Genomic DNA, 16752 nt, shown 5'->3' on the forward strand with positions numbered 1-16752 from the left:
AGGAAGACCCAACAGCAACAATAATGCACTTTAAAGCACAGGGTTTCCGAGGCTGTAAATCTTTACGGGAGCAGAAAGCCTCATCTTTCTCACACGGAGCAGCTGGTAGTTTCGAACTGCTGACCTTGTGGTTCGCAGCCTGATTCGTAACCATTACGCTACCAGAGGTCCTTCACATACGTATATATACATGTTGTTGTTGTTAAGTGCTGTCGAGTCGGTTCCAACTCATAGCGACCCAGTATAGGGTTTCTGAGGAGCAGCTGGTGAGTTTGAACTCCCAACCTCGTGGTTCAAACTGACCTTTTAGTCTTGTACGTATCCTACAGTGCCACACTCCATATACACATATGTGTGCATGTATATACCATATGTATACATATATATGCATATATGTAGCTATGTAGGATATGCACTGGACTGCTAACTGCAAGATCAGTGGTTCATACCCACCAGTCTCTATGAGTCAGAACTTACTCGATAGCATTTAACAATGTCACTATAGGTCGGAATTGGGACTGGTTTGGTTTTGGTAAACTGGTAAATAAGTCAAACTTGATCAGCAAAATGGTGTTTAAGAGGTCTTGCAGTTGTCTTCTATCTGTTAGAGCATGGTTTTGTAAATGTCAACCCATCAGAATTTTCTTATAAGTTCCTGGATCCTCTGTATTTAAGCCCGTTTCCTTCCACTGCAGTATTTTGGTGAATCCTTACAAAGTTCTGCCCGATCTTGGACCATTTTGTGCCTTCAGTAATCTCTTGAATTTTAACAGCAGCTCAACTTTGCTGTTTGACAAGTTGGTGGTGCATCCAGTCTAGTGTAGCCAGGGTTGTGGCCACACAGGCGGAGAAGCCAGGGTTGCTCAGGAAATCAGCAATGCCCGCCCTGAGGGATGGAGCTGAGTCCAAAGGGCATAGCATCAGAGCCAAGACTGGTTCTCCAAGTGGCATTTGGCTGCAGTGAGTCCTGGAGAGCCCCAGATCTCGAGACCATGCTTGTGCTTCGACGAGGCTTGTCCCTGAAAGTCCTCCGAAAGGGAGTCAGAGACGCCTGTCTTAGGGAGAAGCCCGAGCAGTGAGTTGGGAGCTGCCTGGGAACTAGGGGTTAACCGGGGTGGAGGTTGGTGGAGACCCTGGTCTGCTGTACCTGTTGGCAGGAAGGCTCTGAAACCGTGCTGTGATTGGAATGGGGTGGCCCATGATTTACAGGCCTCTCTGTCCTGAAGTAAGAGATGGGCTCTCCCAGATGCATAGACCCAGCATGTCATTTTGCGGTGGTTCCTAGTTCTGTGTAGCTTGTGGGAAGGAGCAGGTGTTGGGCTTCTGCTGGGGCTAAGGCGGCATGGGGGGATGGTCTGCTGCCCAGCCTTGCCTGTTGGCCAAGTGCAGGAAGACCCCTTACCCACCTAAAGGAGCCTGGGACCTAGGTCATGGTGGACTGCAGTGGCACAGGGACTTGGGATGGACACGGCAGGGAATGAGGTCCTTGCCCACTGTACCTGCTTCGGGCATGCTCTCACTTAGACAGCACAGATTCATGGTGATTCACTATCCCTTCATTGTACCTGGTGTTGGGGGTACAGCCATGAGAAGGATGGCCTGGGCTCTTTCCTCATGTGAGCAGATGAGTGGGACTGCCCCCCAGAAGCATAGTTTCTACTGTGGACAATGTATGTGGTGGCCACAGCCAAGTGACTGAGGACATGTGTAGAGTGCTTCATGTGGGTAGAGATGCTCTCTGGGAACAAACAGAGCGGGCTCCTGACTTTAGCCTTGGTGTCTTTCCCCTTTTCTGGGCCCTTCCGAATGGTCTAAAGGACCTCTCCAGAATGCCCCACCCACTTCCTGACATTACACATCTCTGGCTGCCAGGGCCTGGCCACTTCCTGCTCTGATGGACTGCTTCCTTGTGGAGCCATGCCAGGTGTGGAGGTGTAGCTTGCTCCCCCTTTTCCGCTCATTCTCTTCACATTCAGGTGGGAGGACTTGCAGGCAATGACACTTGAACTCTTGGTAATCATTTACTTATGTGACTTTTACCAGAATTGCCCTCTGAATTAAGAAGGCCTCTGGGACTGGAGGCCACTTCAAGGAAGCAAAAGCTCCTTGAATTAAGGTGAGTCTGCCTAACGAGGAGTCCTGGTGGTGCAGTGGTTAAGCACTCAGCCGCTAACTGAAAGATTGGTGGTTTGAAGTCACCAGCCGCTCTGCAGGAGAAAGATGTGGCAGCCTGCTTCTATAAAGCATGCAGCCTTGGAAATCCTATGGGGCACCTCTCCTCTACCCCACAGGAATTGCAGTGGGTTTTTGGGATTTTTTTTTTTGTGTGTGTGTGATTGTCTAAGCATAATCAGAGGAGTCCTGACTTGGTGTCATAGGATAAAGTACTGGACCTCAAGGTCAGCTTGAACCACAAGGTTGGTGGTTCAAACCTACCAGCTGCTCCTTGGAAACCCTATACAGGTTTATTATGAATTGAAATCAACTTGATGGCTCTTAACAACAGCAAAAGCGTAATTAGAAGGAGCCTTGGTAAAATAGTGGTTTACAAACAGGGCTGCTAATTGCAAAGTCAACAGTTCGAATCTACCAGTCAGTCTGTGGGAGAAAGATGAGACTTTCTGCTCTCCAGGCCCTGGGAGTACCACTGGAGGTGGTCCTTGGACCAGGTTGATGACACCAACTTCTTTCCATGGGCTGTGCGGCTCTGGGGCCCAGTCCTTGTTGAGACCCTGGAGGAAGACTCCCAGAGGTCCCTGAACAAAGAATCAGGACAGTGTGCTGGACAGGTTTAAACAACCCAGTGGACCATGAGATATAGCAACTGTATGTTTATTAGACTAGTACTGTATTCCACAGGAGTTTTGTGTGGTGAAAACATACATAGTAAAACATATGCCATCTCATTTCAGCTTCTATGTGTACAATCACTTAGGGACATTGATTATAGTCTTCAAGTTGTTCAACCATTCTGGGCATCCTTCCTTTACGGTTTTTGATGGATGATCTTTTGGAAGCAGAGCACTGGACCTTTCTTCTAAGTTGCCACTGGGTGGACTCAAACCTCCGAGGAGCCTTTCTGTTAGCAGCTGAGTGTGTTACCCGTTTGCCCCACCCAGGGACTCGGAAATGACGTTTACCCAGATGCTTTTCAGAGACGGCCCCTAGCACTTCTTGACTTTGTGCCCCAGCTGTAGGAAGGGCTTGCAGGATTGCTTGTCTCCTCTTATAATTATTTATAAAGCGAGGTTTCTATGACAACTGGCGGTTGGTTGTCTGTCCGGATTGGCTGGTCCCTTGCTTCCTGGCTAGACTGGGCAGCACAGGAAGTAAGCCCCCCCACCTCGGCCCGGCATTTGGGGACCTGGGACGGCCTTTGCGTCAGGACTGACCTTTCAGACTGTGTGATGGGGACTAGTCAGTGACTCAGCAGGACTGATTGTCGCCTGTCCCTTTGCCTGAGACCTGATCCCAGGATGTCTCAACTGAGCAGGTACACACTGTTGTGGGCAGTGACTGGCTGGGGACACTTTTTGGGTGTCAGTGGGTAGAGCTGATGCTGCTCCATGTACTCAGCAGGCTGGGAAGATCACCAGAGTACACTCTGGATGGCCCAGTTGGTCCAGTTTTTCTCGCCCAGGACAGTAGGTGGTTTTCTGGAGCCAGGGCAGGAAGTCAGCCTCAGAGAGACTGGTATGGACTAGTGGCAGGAATCTATTGATGAGGCTTGCTCAGAAGAGTCCTGGTCCCTCGGGACAATGGCACCATTGTCTCTTCCCTGCCACCCTGTCCTTCCTGCTGCTTCCCTTTTCTTTTCCCCCTGCAGCTGGGCTCTCTGAGTGTCCTGCCGGCCCTAGCCCTGGTGTGCTCTAGGGGCCTGGGCTTAGTGGGCACCAAGCGCACCCCTTCTAGCTCATCTCCTGCCCTGGGAGCTCAAGGGTGAGGTAGTCAGCCTTCACCTCATCCAGGCCTAGAAGTTCCTCAGGAACTATCTGAATTTCTGGCTGCATGTCTCTCACCGTTCCCACCTGTGGGGTGATGTGGTGGGGTCTTTGGGGAATTGAATGGACTACGTTAGAATCTTCTTAGGCAATGCAGGGCTCTCCTGGAAGAGTGAGGTACTTAGGGCTGCCTTGGCCTGGTCATTGAGGTTCAGCTGCCCACCCCATCCCCTGTGACCCACTCCCCAGGCCCAAGGTGAGCCTCTCCCTCCCTGCCTGAAATGTTAGCCCCTGCTTAGCGGATTCCTCTTGGGTCAGCTGTCTGACTCTGCCCATCCTTCCGATCTCAGCTCCATCCTTCCTGACCAAGTCTTCACTCCCCCTGCTGAAGCTTTTAGTGGGTGCTGCCTGCCTGCCTGCACTGGTCCTGCAGGAAGGGAGGGACTGTCTTCAAGGCCCTGGTGGACACCCTCACACCCATCTTTGGCTCTCTGGTTTGAGGCCTCCTTCAGAAGGAGGAACCCCAGGGAACTTCTGGAATGGTCTGCGAGTTCAGGATGGACTTCACCTGACTGGCTCATGACAGCCTGCACCCTGGGGACAGGTGGAAACCCCGGGAAGACTTTATGTCATATAAGCAAGCTGGGCTGCGCTGGGTGCCATCACCGTCTCCTTCGAGTAGTTCCTTTATCCTACACCTGGCCACCCAGGATTTCACACGGTAGTGTTTTGAGTTGAGTCCTGACATGAGGGACTGGCCATGCTCCCAGTGGCCTGGGCGTAGAGTGCGCACAGGGAGGCCCCTGTCTTGGTGGATCTGACCTACATTGGCCAGGCATCAGTAGCTGGAGTGGAGTCAGACTCAAGCTGAAGCTGGCACAGTGCTCCCCTTTGCCCCTGCTAGCCTCTTCCAGGGAGAGCAAAGGTCCTGGGAATAGGAAGCAAGTCAGTCAGCCTTTGTGTGGGACCTGGGCTGGCCCACAGGGCATCTGCTTGAGTTGGATACAGAACTCCTGCCCGCCCCCCACCCTCCTTGCTGGTCCCAGCACTCATTGCTCTTCTGCAGTACCACCTCCTGCTCTGGATGCCAGGACAAGGGACTGTCCTCTCACAAGAACCCCGAAGGCTACTGCTGCAGGGGACCTGAGGGGCAGGTGCTGGCTGTGAGGAGGCAGTAATCATTTTGAAAAGAAGATCCTGGAAGGATGTGCAGGTGTGTGGTGGTGCTTTCAGCCATAAAAGGTTTTGAAGATTAGTTATTTGAATAGGTTGACATGATCCGACACCCAGGAGACAGTCAGCTTTCCAGAGAAAGCTTCCCTCACCCAACAGCTCTTCCCTTTCTCCAGGGGTACCGGAGCGTCCAGTTCCCTGTGTCTCCTGGTGTAGCTCTCTTTCCCACCGTTCTGTGAGTGGCTTGTTTCACCTAACAGTGGATCTTGGCGAGCAGGTCAGCTCAGAAAGGGCTTCTTCCCACTTCATACAGGCTGCGCAATAGTCCAGGGTGTGGCTCTGATTTAATTTCACTGGTCCCTTGTCATGGGCATGTAGAGCATGCCCAGTCTTTTGCATTGTATTACAAACAGCATGGCAGTGTCTGTAAAATAAATCCCTTTCTGTAGAATCCCAGTTTGTAAATGCACTCGAATCCTGATGGCTCATGCCATTGTGCCACTCACTTTTCTTCACAGAGCAGGGGCCAGGTACTGCTGCAGCAGCATGGACAAAGGTTATGACGGAAGGGAAGGTCCGGGGAACTTAGGAACCACATTGAGTTGGACAGCTGTACCTTGGGGCTCCTGTAGGCAGGCACAGCAGGAGATGAGATGGGGAAAGTTCAGGATCTCTGAGATTTCAAATGCCTCACCAGGGAGTTGAGTATTTATTCTGCAGATAGAGTGGCCCTGGGGTCCTGGTATGGTGCTGTAGGATAAGCACTGGACTTCTAATCACAAGGTTAGCAGTTCAAACTCACCGGCTGCTCTCCTCGGAAACCCTATATAGGATTGCTGTGAATTAGTACTGACTGGACAGCAGAGTGGTCTTGGATGGTCAGAGCAGGGGAGGGACTTGATTAGATTCCTTGTGGGATAAAGGGGCTACACAGTGAGTTAGGACTGTAGCCACTCCCCACATCCACACTGAGCCCTAAAATCCCATCATGTGTCCGCCCCCTTCTGGGACTCTCCATGTTCCAGATGAAGTTCTGGAACTCTCTAAGCTCTCCTGGCCTTGGGACTTCACATAAGATGCCCTTTCTCCAGGGAACATTGTCCCACCTCCTGGGCTCAACCCTGTTTATCCTTGAGGACTCGGTCACTTCCTCTGGGAAACTTTCCCAGCGTCCCCATGGGACCCTCTCCTCATGCCTGCTTGGAGCCTTGGAGCTCTGACTGTCAGCCTGGAGCTTGCTCTAGGTGGAAGCTAGCTGAGGGCAGGCCCATGCCTACGTTGATTAGTGTGCACCCCAGCCCTGGCCTGCCTGGTGCCTGATTGGCTTTTGTTGATGCAGCGATGAGCACGGGCAGCTGCTGGGTAGAAAGGGGGACGTGGGGTCATTCCAGATGCGAAGAGTCAGTAGGCTTGACTGTGAGGGCAGGAGGGGCTGAGATGTGGGACGATGACGCTCTGGACTTAGGCCTGGTGAGGGAAGACAGCAGTACCGCTAGCTGAAAGGGAGGGCTTTGCTTCCTCCTGAAATTTCTGAGGCTGCAGTGGGGTAGGAAGAAGGCAGGACTGCATGGGCAGAGGTGGGAGAAATGGGAAAGAACAGGTGTGACTGAGGTTGCAGACAGACCCCAGGACTGGGCCATGCCATCTGCTGCCCACCCCAGTGGGTCAGTGCCACTGCTCAGTCATTGGGAGACTTCACATCAAACTCTACATCTACAGCTTCTCTCAGAAGTCCAGAAGCTTTCGCACCCTGGTCCCACACTCAGTCAGCCGCGGGAATAGGGGCATGATGGGGAGTTTTTAGCATCGAGCTTGCTTTGCTGGGTTTTCGTTTCCTTTTTCATGGTGAAGAGGGAAGTAAAGCGCCTCTCCTACATAGATCTTTATCAAAAGTAGAAGACAAGTTAGGGCCATGCATTCTCCTGCCTACTCCTGGTGTGGGCTCTGTGGCTCAATGTGCTGAGCTGCAAAATCAGTTTGAACTGTAGTTCAAGCTCAACATCTGCTCCTCGGAAACGCTATACAAGGTCGTTATGGGTCCGAACCAACTCAACGGCACTTTAACAATAACAACAACATCTTCATTCCACACACTTGCCCATCCAAAGATGACAGCATTTGTGGCCACCCCCCCCCCCCCAAGGGCATTGGCCTGCCATAGGGGAGGGGTACACTAGGGGAACTGAGCTGGAGAAGGATCCTGGAGGCTGGACCCTAGAGTCTTGTAAGGAAGGAGAGACGATAAAGCAGGAAGGGAGGAAAGATGAACCGAAGGACAGAAAGAAGAGAAACGGAATGGCATTTGGACAAGTGAGGGGGCTCCAGTGTTACATCAGTTTGTTTAAACATTTCAATTTGTTTTTCATCAATTTTCAGAGGCTTTTTGGCAATTGTAGATGACAGAAAACAAATGAAATGCTCAGGATCAGACATTGTTACATTCTGCTGTGCATGGGGTCGCTATGAGTCGCTTCTGACTCGATGGCACCTGATAACAACAACAACAATATATATGTATGTAGTTCTATATATACATACCTTTACACACACATACATAACATACATACATGAAATGTCACAAAATCATGGATGGTGGCAGATCAGTTCATCTCTTTGTTGCAGGCAGACCTATATAAACAGGGGAAGGACCATGACTCGTATACATCCACTACTGCATATTAGAAAAGCTTACAGGATTGGTTCTAGGGCCCTCCGGCCACCTGGCTACTTGATGGTCAGGGTGTGATTTATGACCATGCAGCCCTGGTACCCCAGTTGTTCCATTAAGGGCAAACCCAGGTAGATTCCCTGGGGGAAAATCTGCCCCCCCCTGGACTGGCTTGTTTTTGTTAAGTGCCATTGAGGTTGTGTATGGTTTCCAAAGAGTGGCTGGTGGGTTTGAACCGCCAGCCATGCAGTTAGCAGTCCAGTGTTTATCCTTCAACACCACACCAGGACTTCCTCTGGGCTAACTAGAGGAGTTGGAATCTACTTTCAAACACATTCTGCCTACGGGCAAAGCTACTGCCACATTGCTGGTTTATGTCAGAAAGAATTAAAAGGAGAAGAAATCTGTCAGACCAAAATGGAGTTAGGGCTCCTACTATAAACAGCCGTCTTCTGCAAAGCAAGTGTTTAGAATTTAAATTCTATTACAGGTGTAGGGAGGTGTGACCAGGACAGTGGGGATCAAAAGGCCTGTGACAGAGAGCATGCAGTCTGGGGTCCCCACTATTTTCTCCCTGATGAAAGTGCCAAGTGCTCAGAGTCCTGGGGCATCAGGGTGTTGGAAGTTCAGGGTCCCTGTAGTGGACAACTTCAATCCTCCAGTGTGTGGGTGGCTCTAGGCTCTGCCCTGGCCCCAAGATACTGCCCTTGCCCTCTGTCTAAGGTTGTCTCCGTATCTGCTTTCTTCTCTGCCCCCTGGATGTCAGCACTTCCTCGTGGCTCTGCACCCTCTCTTAGCTTCTCCCCAGTCTTGCAGGGAGTGCCACTGAGGGCCAGCCTGCCAGGGTAGCCCCTCTTTACAGAGAGAAAAAGTGAGGGTTACGGAGGCAGATCATGCTGGAAGCGGCAGGCTCTGTTACTTCTGGGGAGGACTGGCCCATGTTTCCTGACGGTTCTGGGACCTGGGGCTCCCCACCCAGCTGTATCCTGAACCTGTGCCCCAACAGGGAAGCCCCCTTATCAGAGGACTCCTCCATGGCCAGCTCAGGGAAAACGCTTCTTTACCTAAGCAAAAACCAGAGCGAGCTAAGAAATAAAAAGGAAAAAAAGGCGATACAATAGGTTTTCTATTTGAATTCATTCCTTCTTACCTCAAACTTTTGAAAACACTCAAATGTATAAGCTCGGGTCTTTTTTTTAAACTTGAAAATGTTTGCGAAGCCAAGGGAAGCTGGTGTCTGTGCTGACTACCGTAGTCCATGGCTCATCCCTTCCTGGCTAACTGCCCCCTTGGTACCCTCCCAAAGTTATTCTAAGACCTAGGGGTCCTGCCTGATTGAGGCACATTGTCCTTAAAGGTCTCTGGCCCTTGTGTCAGTATCTCAACGTGGGTGCAGGGGATGACGTTTGGGGATGGGCATGGTGTGGGCATGGCCAGCATTGAGGATGTGCTCTTAGAAATGGCATTTTTCTTGGAGCTTCCAACTTACTTGCAGTAGATGAGCTACATCCTTACAGGAAAGGGGGAAATGTCAATAATTGATATTAATCGAGTACCTGTATGCCAGAGTTGTATTCTTTCACCATACTTATTCAATCTGTATGCTAAGCAAATAACCCGAGAAGATGGATTCTATGAAGAAAAATGTGGCATCAGGATTGGAGGAAGACTCATTAACAACATGCGTTATGCAGATGATACTATCTTGCTTGCTGAAAGTGAAGACATAAAATACTTACAGTCTTCATTATGGATTGCAATTCAATGTAAAGAAAACAAAAATCCTCACCACTGGACCGATAAGCAACGTTCTTATCAATGGAGACAAGATTGAAGTTGTCAAAGACGTCATTTTGCTTGGATCAACTATCAACACTCATAGAAGCAGCAGACAAGAAATCAAACGACGTATTGCATTGCAGATGGGCTGCATAAACGCTCTTTAAGGTGTTGAAGAGCAAAGATGTCAGTTTGAGGACTAAGGTGTGCCTGACCCAAGTCATGTATTTTCAGTAACCTCGTATGCATGTGAAAGATGGACAGTGAATAAGGAAGATCGTAGAAGAATTGATGCTTTTGACTTAGGGTGTTGAAGGAGAATATTGAAAGTGCCATGGGCTGTCAAAAGAACAAACCAATGTGTATTGGAAGAAGTACAGCCAGAGGGCTCCTTGGAAACCAGAATGGCCAAACTTCATCTCTCATGCCTCGGACATATTATCAGGAGGAACCAGTCACTGGAAAAGGCTGTTGTGTTTGGTAAAGTGGAGGGTCAAAGAAAAAGAGAAAGATCTTCAATGAGCTGGCACAGTGGCAGCAGCAGTAGACTCAGGCTTAGTAACAATTGTGAGATTGGCCCAGGACCAGGCAGTGTTTTGTTCTGTTGTGCATAGGGTCACTATGAGTTGGTGCTTACTCGATGGCACCTAACAACAACAACACTACTATTCATGATCTCATTCTCTGCACTGTTATTATTGTTAGGTGCTATCAAGTTGCCTCTGACTCATGGCCATCTCACGCATTACACGAAACTTTGCCTGGTCCTGTGCTGTCTTCACGATTGTGACGTGTCTGGATCCACTGAGACAGCTGTTGTGTCCATCTTATTTAGGGTTTCCCTCATATTCGTTGATCCTCAACTTTGCCAAACACGATGTCCTTTTGTAGTGGTTGGTCTTTCTAAAGTAAGCAAGCCAAAGTCTTGCCATCCCCTTTTATGAGGTGCATTCTGGTTGTATTTCTTCTAAGACTGCTTTGTTCAGTCTTCTGACAGTCCCCAGTATATTCAGTATTATACATCTATTCTTTTTTTGTTGCTGTTTTTTTTTGTTTTTAACTTTTTATTGTGAATTGATTGAAGATTTACAGAGAAGATACCAGTTTTACATTCAGCAAACCACACACTTTGTTTCATCTCAATGATTGCAATCCCCTCCCTGCAACAACAGTTATCCCACTTCCTCCCTGCAGTGACTGTTTCCCTTCCACCCTCCTTTCCATCCATCCCTTCTCAACGTTGTCCTTAGGTAAATGTTGCCCTTTTGATCTTGAATGATTGACCATTCCATGGTGAGCATACATTACTAATGTTGTTCCCCCTACATACTTATGTGGACTTCTGGTTTGGCACTACAGGATCAGCAGTGAACTGCGAACCACAAGGTTGGTAGTTCAAACCCACCAGCTGCTCCTCAGAAACCTTATACAGGGTTGCTATGAGTCGAAACCGATTTGACAGCACTTAACAACAACAATATATACTATATCTATTGTTTGGGTGATAATTGGGCCAGGAGGGTGAGTTCCATTCAAGATCTGAAGAGTGGTCGAGGGCCACTCTCAGCTTATTCCAGTCTCTTTCTGATTAGGGAGCCTGATGGTTTTAAAAATAATTTTGAGTTTTGTTCCACATTCTATCTGTCACTCTATCCAGGACTTCTAATGTGATTCCTTTCAGAGCAGTTGGTAATGGTAGCCGGGCACCATCTAGTTCTTCTGGTCTCAGAGCCATGGTGACTGTTCATCTGCTTCGTTGATCTATTGGACTAGTTGATTCCAAGCATCTTAAATTTTCATCACTTTTCTTTCTTCCTTTCGTACATGGAGATGGTCTCTCGTGAGCTTTTAAGATCTCAGACACTGCTCGCTAAAGTGGAACATTGTCTTTGTGGACTGTGTTATGCCATTTGACCCTGGTGTCTCCGAGACTATGGTCCTGAGCCCCAGGCTCAGCAACTCATTGCCTTAAGATGTTTGATCATATCTAAGAAGTTTTTATTTATTTTTTTAAAATTAGAAAATCATTTTGCCCCCGTATGCTCTACCACATTCATAGGTATGTTTGCAGCAAAAGTGAATTCTCATGTACAGGTATCCTCTTTCAAACCCTTACATATTTATGGGTGTACTCCCACTCTCCCTCCTATACCTGTTTAGGTTGTGTATCTGTCCATGCAACTGCCCATAGAACACTGTTGCTCCACGGTTGTGTATATAGCACTATTTACCTCTAGTCCCCTTAACCCTTGTTTACGTACTTCCCTGTGTTCATTTTTCTTCTGCCAACCTCCCTCTTATATTGGCCTCGCGTGACCCTAGCTAACATGTAACTGCCCTCTAGCCATTGAACGCCTCTCGTTCCCTCCCACCCCTGGTAACCATCAAAGAATGTTTCTTTCAGCAGGTACATCAATTCTTTAATCTTACCTTTTTGTTGCTCAATTTTCCCATGCCTATGAGGTGACTGAAAAGACAGACCATCGGTGGCTTGGGTCAGGTGCACCTTAGTCCTCAATGTGTGTATGACATGTTTGATTTTGAAAAACTTTAAAGCGGTCTTTGGTGGCAGATTTGTTTGGTTTCTTGGCTGCTATTTCTGTGGGTGTTGATAGTTGATCCAAGTAGAATAAAATCCTAGACAACTTCAGTTTTTTCTCATTGTCTTATGTTATTCAAACCTCGTTGGGGTCAAATGAGGTGGGGTTATTATCACACTCATTGTACAGATGGGGAAATGGAGGGTTGAGAGGTTTGGCAACTCGCCCTAGTCACCCAGTTACTGAGAGCTGGAGCCAGGATTTAATCCCAGAGTCTGACTTGCTTAACTTCCCGAGCTGTTAAAAGGAGAGATTAGGAGGTGCCAGACCAGGAGGGCTATGGGGCTCAGGAACCCAGAGGGGACAGGTGCTAGTCCTGGAGTCCCATACTGGCCAGTGGGTGCCAAGGTAGGCTGTGTGAGGTTGCCTATGGGTGTCAGGCATGTTGTAACGAGGGACACGTTGGAACCCCCGGCATGCCCATAGTGCCAGTCACCTGCCTCCCAGGCCTGCAGCTGTCGAGGGTGGACTTAATTAGCCTGCCAGTGGTCTGGCGGAACGCCAGGCTCTTTGGGCTCAGTCCATGTGGGCGTGCTCTACTGGCTGGTTGGGATTCCGAGGCTCTCATTGAGCCTCCCACTGCCTACTGTCCATGGCTAGGACTTGCTCTCTCCTCCGTTCTCCCTGACTTTTATCAAGGGCTCCTGGCTCAAATCCCAGAGGAGCAGTACTGCCTCAGGGTACCCCCAGGGAAGGGCAGTTAGTGACTAGAGAGCTATCCCCTGCTGACCAAGGGGTTCCAGAGGTCCTGAAGCTGTCACTGTCATCTCCAATTCTTGAACAGTGGTGGCTACACAAGGCCAGCCTCTTGTGTGATTTTCTGGTTCATACCCCAAGGGTTCACAGACTATGTCCCTGTACCTCTTAGCTCAGCTGTCATTGGTGAGCCTGGCCAGTGCCGTCATAGGCACAGGAGGTGAAAGTGCAATGGGAACCCTGGTACCTGGGCCACTGCCTTGTCACCTGGTGGCTTTACCAAAGGCCTCAGCTGTCATTCCTTCCCAGCCAGAGCAAGGTCCTTTCCAGGGGCCAGCCTGGTCTGTGGCTGGGGGGAGAGGGTCCTCTCTTCTGCACGTTCTGCATCCATAGAACTGGGTTCCCAGGACTCTTCACCTGGCCTGTCGTGTTTCACCCATCCCTGGTGAACTCGCCATCTAGAAAGAAACCAAACATTCCTTTTCCTTCCTTTGGGGACCCTCAAGTCCTTTCCCCAAGGGACCATGTCCCCTCCCCTGGGCTGTCAGGCATGCAGCAGTGACATCCTTCGCACAGAGGCTCCATTCTGCCTTCTCTGCCCTAGGATCATGCGGCCGGATGACGCCAACGTTGCGGGCAATGTCCATGGAGGGACCATCCTGAAGATGATTGAGGAGGCAGGGGCCATCATCAGCACCCGTCACTGTAACAGCCAGAATGGGGTAAGTGAGGTCACGCTCTGACTCCAGGAGGCCTGGAGGAACTCCCCATGGGTCCGGTGCCTGCATTAGCCTGAAAGGCCCTGGCCTTGGGGGCTCCTGGAAGTTCTGGCCCAGTCAGACCCTGGACAGACTCCTTTGGTGGACATGAGGAGGGGGTGGGAGACCACTGGAGACTAAACTGAGAGCCAGCCTGCGCTGCCTTCTCCCCACTACTTCCCTCCATTTGGGGAGGGTTTTACACTCTGGAATCTCGTGTCTTGAGGCCCCAAACCCACTGCCATCGAGTTAGTTCCAACTCTTAGTGACTGCGTGGCTCCACCTCTGCCCCATCTGCAAACCTTGGACCAGTGCCTTCCTTGTTTGGTATGCTTAGCTGTAAGGCCCAGCATGCCCTGGCTCAATATAGTGCCCATGATGGCATCAGTGATGGTGTGCACTCTCTACCCAGAGTCATAGCTGGCATGGGTGTGGTGGGGTGCGGTGGGTAGCTTTCTGTTTTCAGAAGTTCAGGGTTTGTTGCGTGGCTGTTACCCATCATCTCCTGCTACCCCATCCCTGTGACTTCTGAAGGACATATGGAGAGAGTGCTTGGGTCTAGGAAATGGATCATCTGGCCTCTGTGTACCAGTGGGTCTCAGTTAACTCATCACTGAGATTACTGTCTTCTGGGCTGAGAGGAGGAAACTCTGATCCCAGCGTAGAATACATGACGTGTGTGTGTGTGTGTGTGTGTGTGTGTGTATTGAATGACGCAAACCCAGTCAGTATGTATGGCTGAATGTGGGTGTGGGGTCTTGAATGGTGGAGTTAGACTGGGACTACCCTGTGAAGGAAACCCTGTACAGTCCACCACCACCCTGTAAAGGAGGGACTTGCTTGCCAAGCTAGGAGAATGACCTTTATTTTAGTAGAAAGGTGGTGTCTTTGTTCAGAAAGTGCCCTCTGGTGGCTGTGGGGAGAACGGGCCAGAGCCCACAAGGTAGTGCTAGTCAGGCCACTGGGGTGGGGTAGGTAAGCAGGCCCCCTGAGATCCTCCAAAAGAAGGATGACCAAGGTCCAGTCCAGCCTGGCAAGGAAGGATGGACATGATAGGTAATGGGAAGGACAAATCCCAGAGCTGGGGAGTGTGGGAGGAGTAGGGATATGGGAGATGAGTGAAGGACCCTTAGATTGTTAATCTAAGCACAATTTCTGACCTTTAATAACTACTTAGGATAAGCACCGGACTGCTAACCCAAGATTGGCAGTTCAAACACACCCACGGGAGAAAGATGAGATTTTCTGCTCCTGTAAAGAATTAGAAGTCTTGGAAACCCTATATACAGTGACTGTGAGTCCGACTTGACTCCATGGCAGTTGTTGTTGTTGTTAGGTGGTTCTGGCTCATAGCGATCCTAAGCACATCAAAATGAAACAGTGTCTGGTCCTTCCTCAGCCTCACAATTGTTGTGAGGCTTGAGCCCATTGCTGCTACCACTGTGTCAATCCATCTCATTAGGGGTCTTTCTCTTTATCACTGACCGTGCACTTTACCAAGCATGACTTCCTTCTCGACATGCTGGTTTCTAACGCACATTCTGGCTGTATTTCTTCCAACACAGATTTCTGTGTTCTTCTGGCAGTCCATGGTACTTTCAGTATTCTTCTCTAACACCATAATTCAAATGCATTTATTCTTCTATGATCTTCCTTATTCATTGTCTAACTTTCATATGCATATGAGGAGATTGAAAATCCCATGGCTTGGGTTAGAAGCATTACCTGTCAAACAGATGTCTTTGCTCTCGAACACTTTAAAGAGCTCTTTTGCAGCAGATTTGATTGATGCAGTGTGTCGTTTGAATTCATGACTGCTGCTTCTGTGAGTGCTGATTGTTAATCTAAGCAGAGTGAAGTCTTTGACAACTTCAGTCTTTTCTCTATTAAGGTGTTATTTATTGGAAAAGTTCAATATTATCAGCCAAAACAAAGCCAAGGGTTGACTCTGGAACTGATCATCAATTGCTCATATGCAACTTCAGGATAAAGTTGAAGAAAATTAAATCAGGTCCACGAGAGCCAAAATATGACCTTGATTATATCCCACCTGAATTTAGAGTCGATCTCAAGAACAGATTTGATGCATTAGACACTAATGATCAAAGACCAGAAGAGTTGTGGAATGACGTCAAGAACATCATCCATGAAGAAAGCAAAAGGCCATTTAAAAAGACAGGAAAGAAAGAGAAGACCAGAATGGATGTCAGAAGAGACTCTGAAACTTACTCTTGAGCATAGAGAAGCTAAAGCAACTGGAAAAAATGAGACAGTAAAAGATATGGACTTAAATTTTCAAAGGGAAGCTCTAGAAAGCCAAGTAAAGTATAATAATGAAATGTGCAAAGACCTGAGTTAGAAAACCAAAAAGAAGACCATGCTTGGCATTTCTCAAGCTGAAAGAACTGAGGGGATTGTAATCACTGTAATGAAACAAAGTATACGATTTGATGAATATAAAACTGATGATTTGCTTTGTAAAACTTCACTCAATTCACAATAAAAAGTTTTCTGTTTTTAAAAAAAAAGAGAAATACACACTCATTGTACCAAAAAGATTTGGCCAGTGCCCAACCATTTCAAACAGTTTGTATATGATCAGTACCCATGGTACTGAAGAAATAAGTTCAGGCTTATTTCTGAAAGCTTTGGTTGAAAATAAGGCTCTAAGAATTAATGGAATACAAATTGAAATGTTTCCACAACTAATTCATCTCTAGAGGTGCTCACTCATCTATGCCAAGAAATTTGGGAAACAGCTACCTGGCCAACCAAGTAGAAGAGATCCATATTTGTGCCCATTCCAAAGATAGGTGACCCAACGGAAAGCAGAAATCATCAAACAATATCATTAATAACACATGCAAGTAGAATTTTGCTGAAAATAATTCAGAAATGGTTGCAGCAGTATATTGGCAGGGAGCTGCCAGAAGAGGATATGGAATGAAGAATGTCATTGCTGAAGTGGCAGGATATAAGATCAACATACAAAAATCAGTTGGATTTCTCTATACCAAAAATGACAGCATTGAAAAGGACATTAAGAAAGCAATACCATTTACAATAGCCACCCAAAGGATGAAATATCTAGGAATAAATGTAACCAGAGAAACAAAGGACTTATACAAAGAAAACTA

The 16752-nt window shown here is 48.4% G+C and overlaps 1 protein-coding gene across 1 annotated transcript in view; it reads left to right on the top strand.

The window, feature by feature from the left end:
- The window catches only part of LOC102822913 (cytosolic acyl coenzyme A thioester hydrolase-like), a gene marked incomplete at its 3' end in the record, with an annotated part of 77375 nt that overhangs the window by 27805 nt on the left and 32818 nt on the right, over positions 1–16752 (top strand). Inside the window, exon 2 of the mRNA XM_006873126.1 lies at positions 13462–13579. Within this exon, the coding sequence (XP_006873188.1) occupies positions 13462–13579 (118 nt within the window). The remainder of the gene's footprint in view (positions 1–13461; positions 13580–16752) is intronic.

The sequence above is a fragment of the Chrysochloris asiatica genome, unplaced genomic scaffold (genome assembly GCF_000296735.1).
Source record: "Chrysochloris asiatica unplaced genomic scaffold, ChrAsi1.0 scaffold00223, whole genome shotgun sequence".
NCBI lineage: Eukaryota > Metazoa > Chordata > Mammalia > Afrosoricida > Chrysochloridae > Chrysochloris > Chrysochloris asiatica.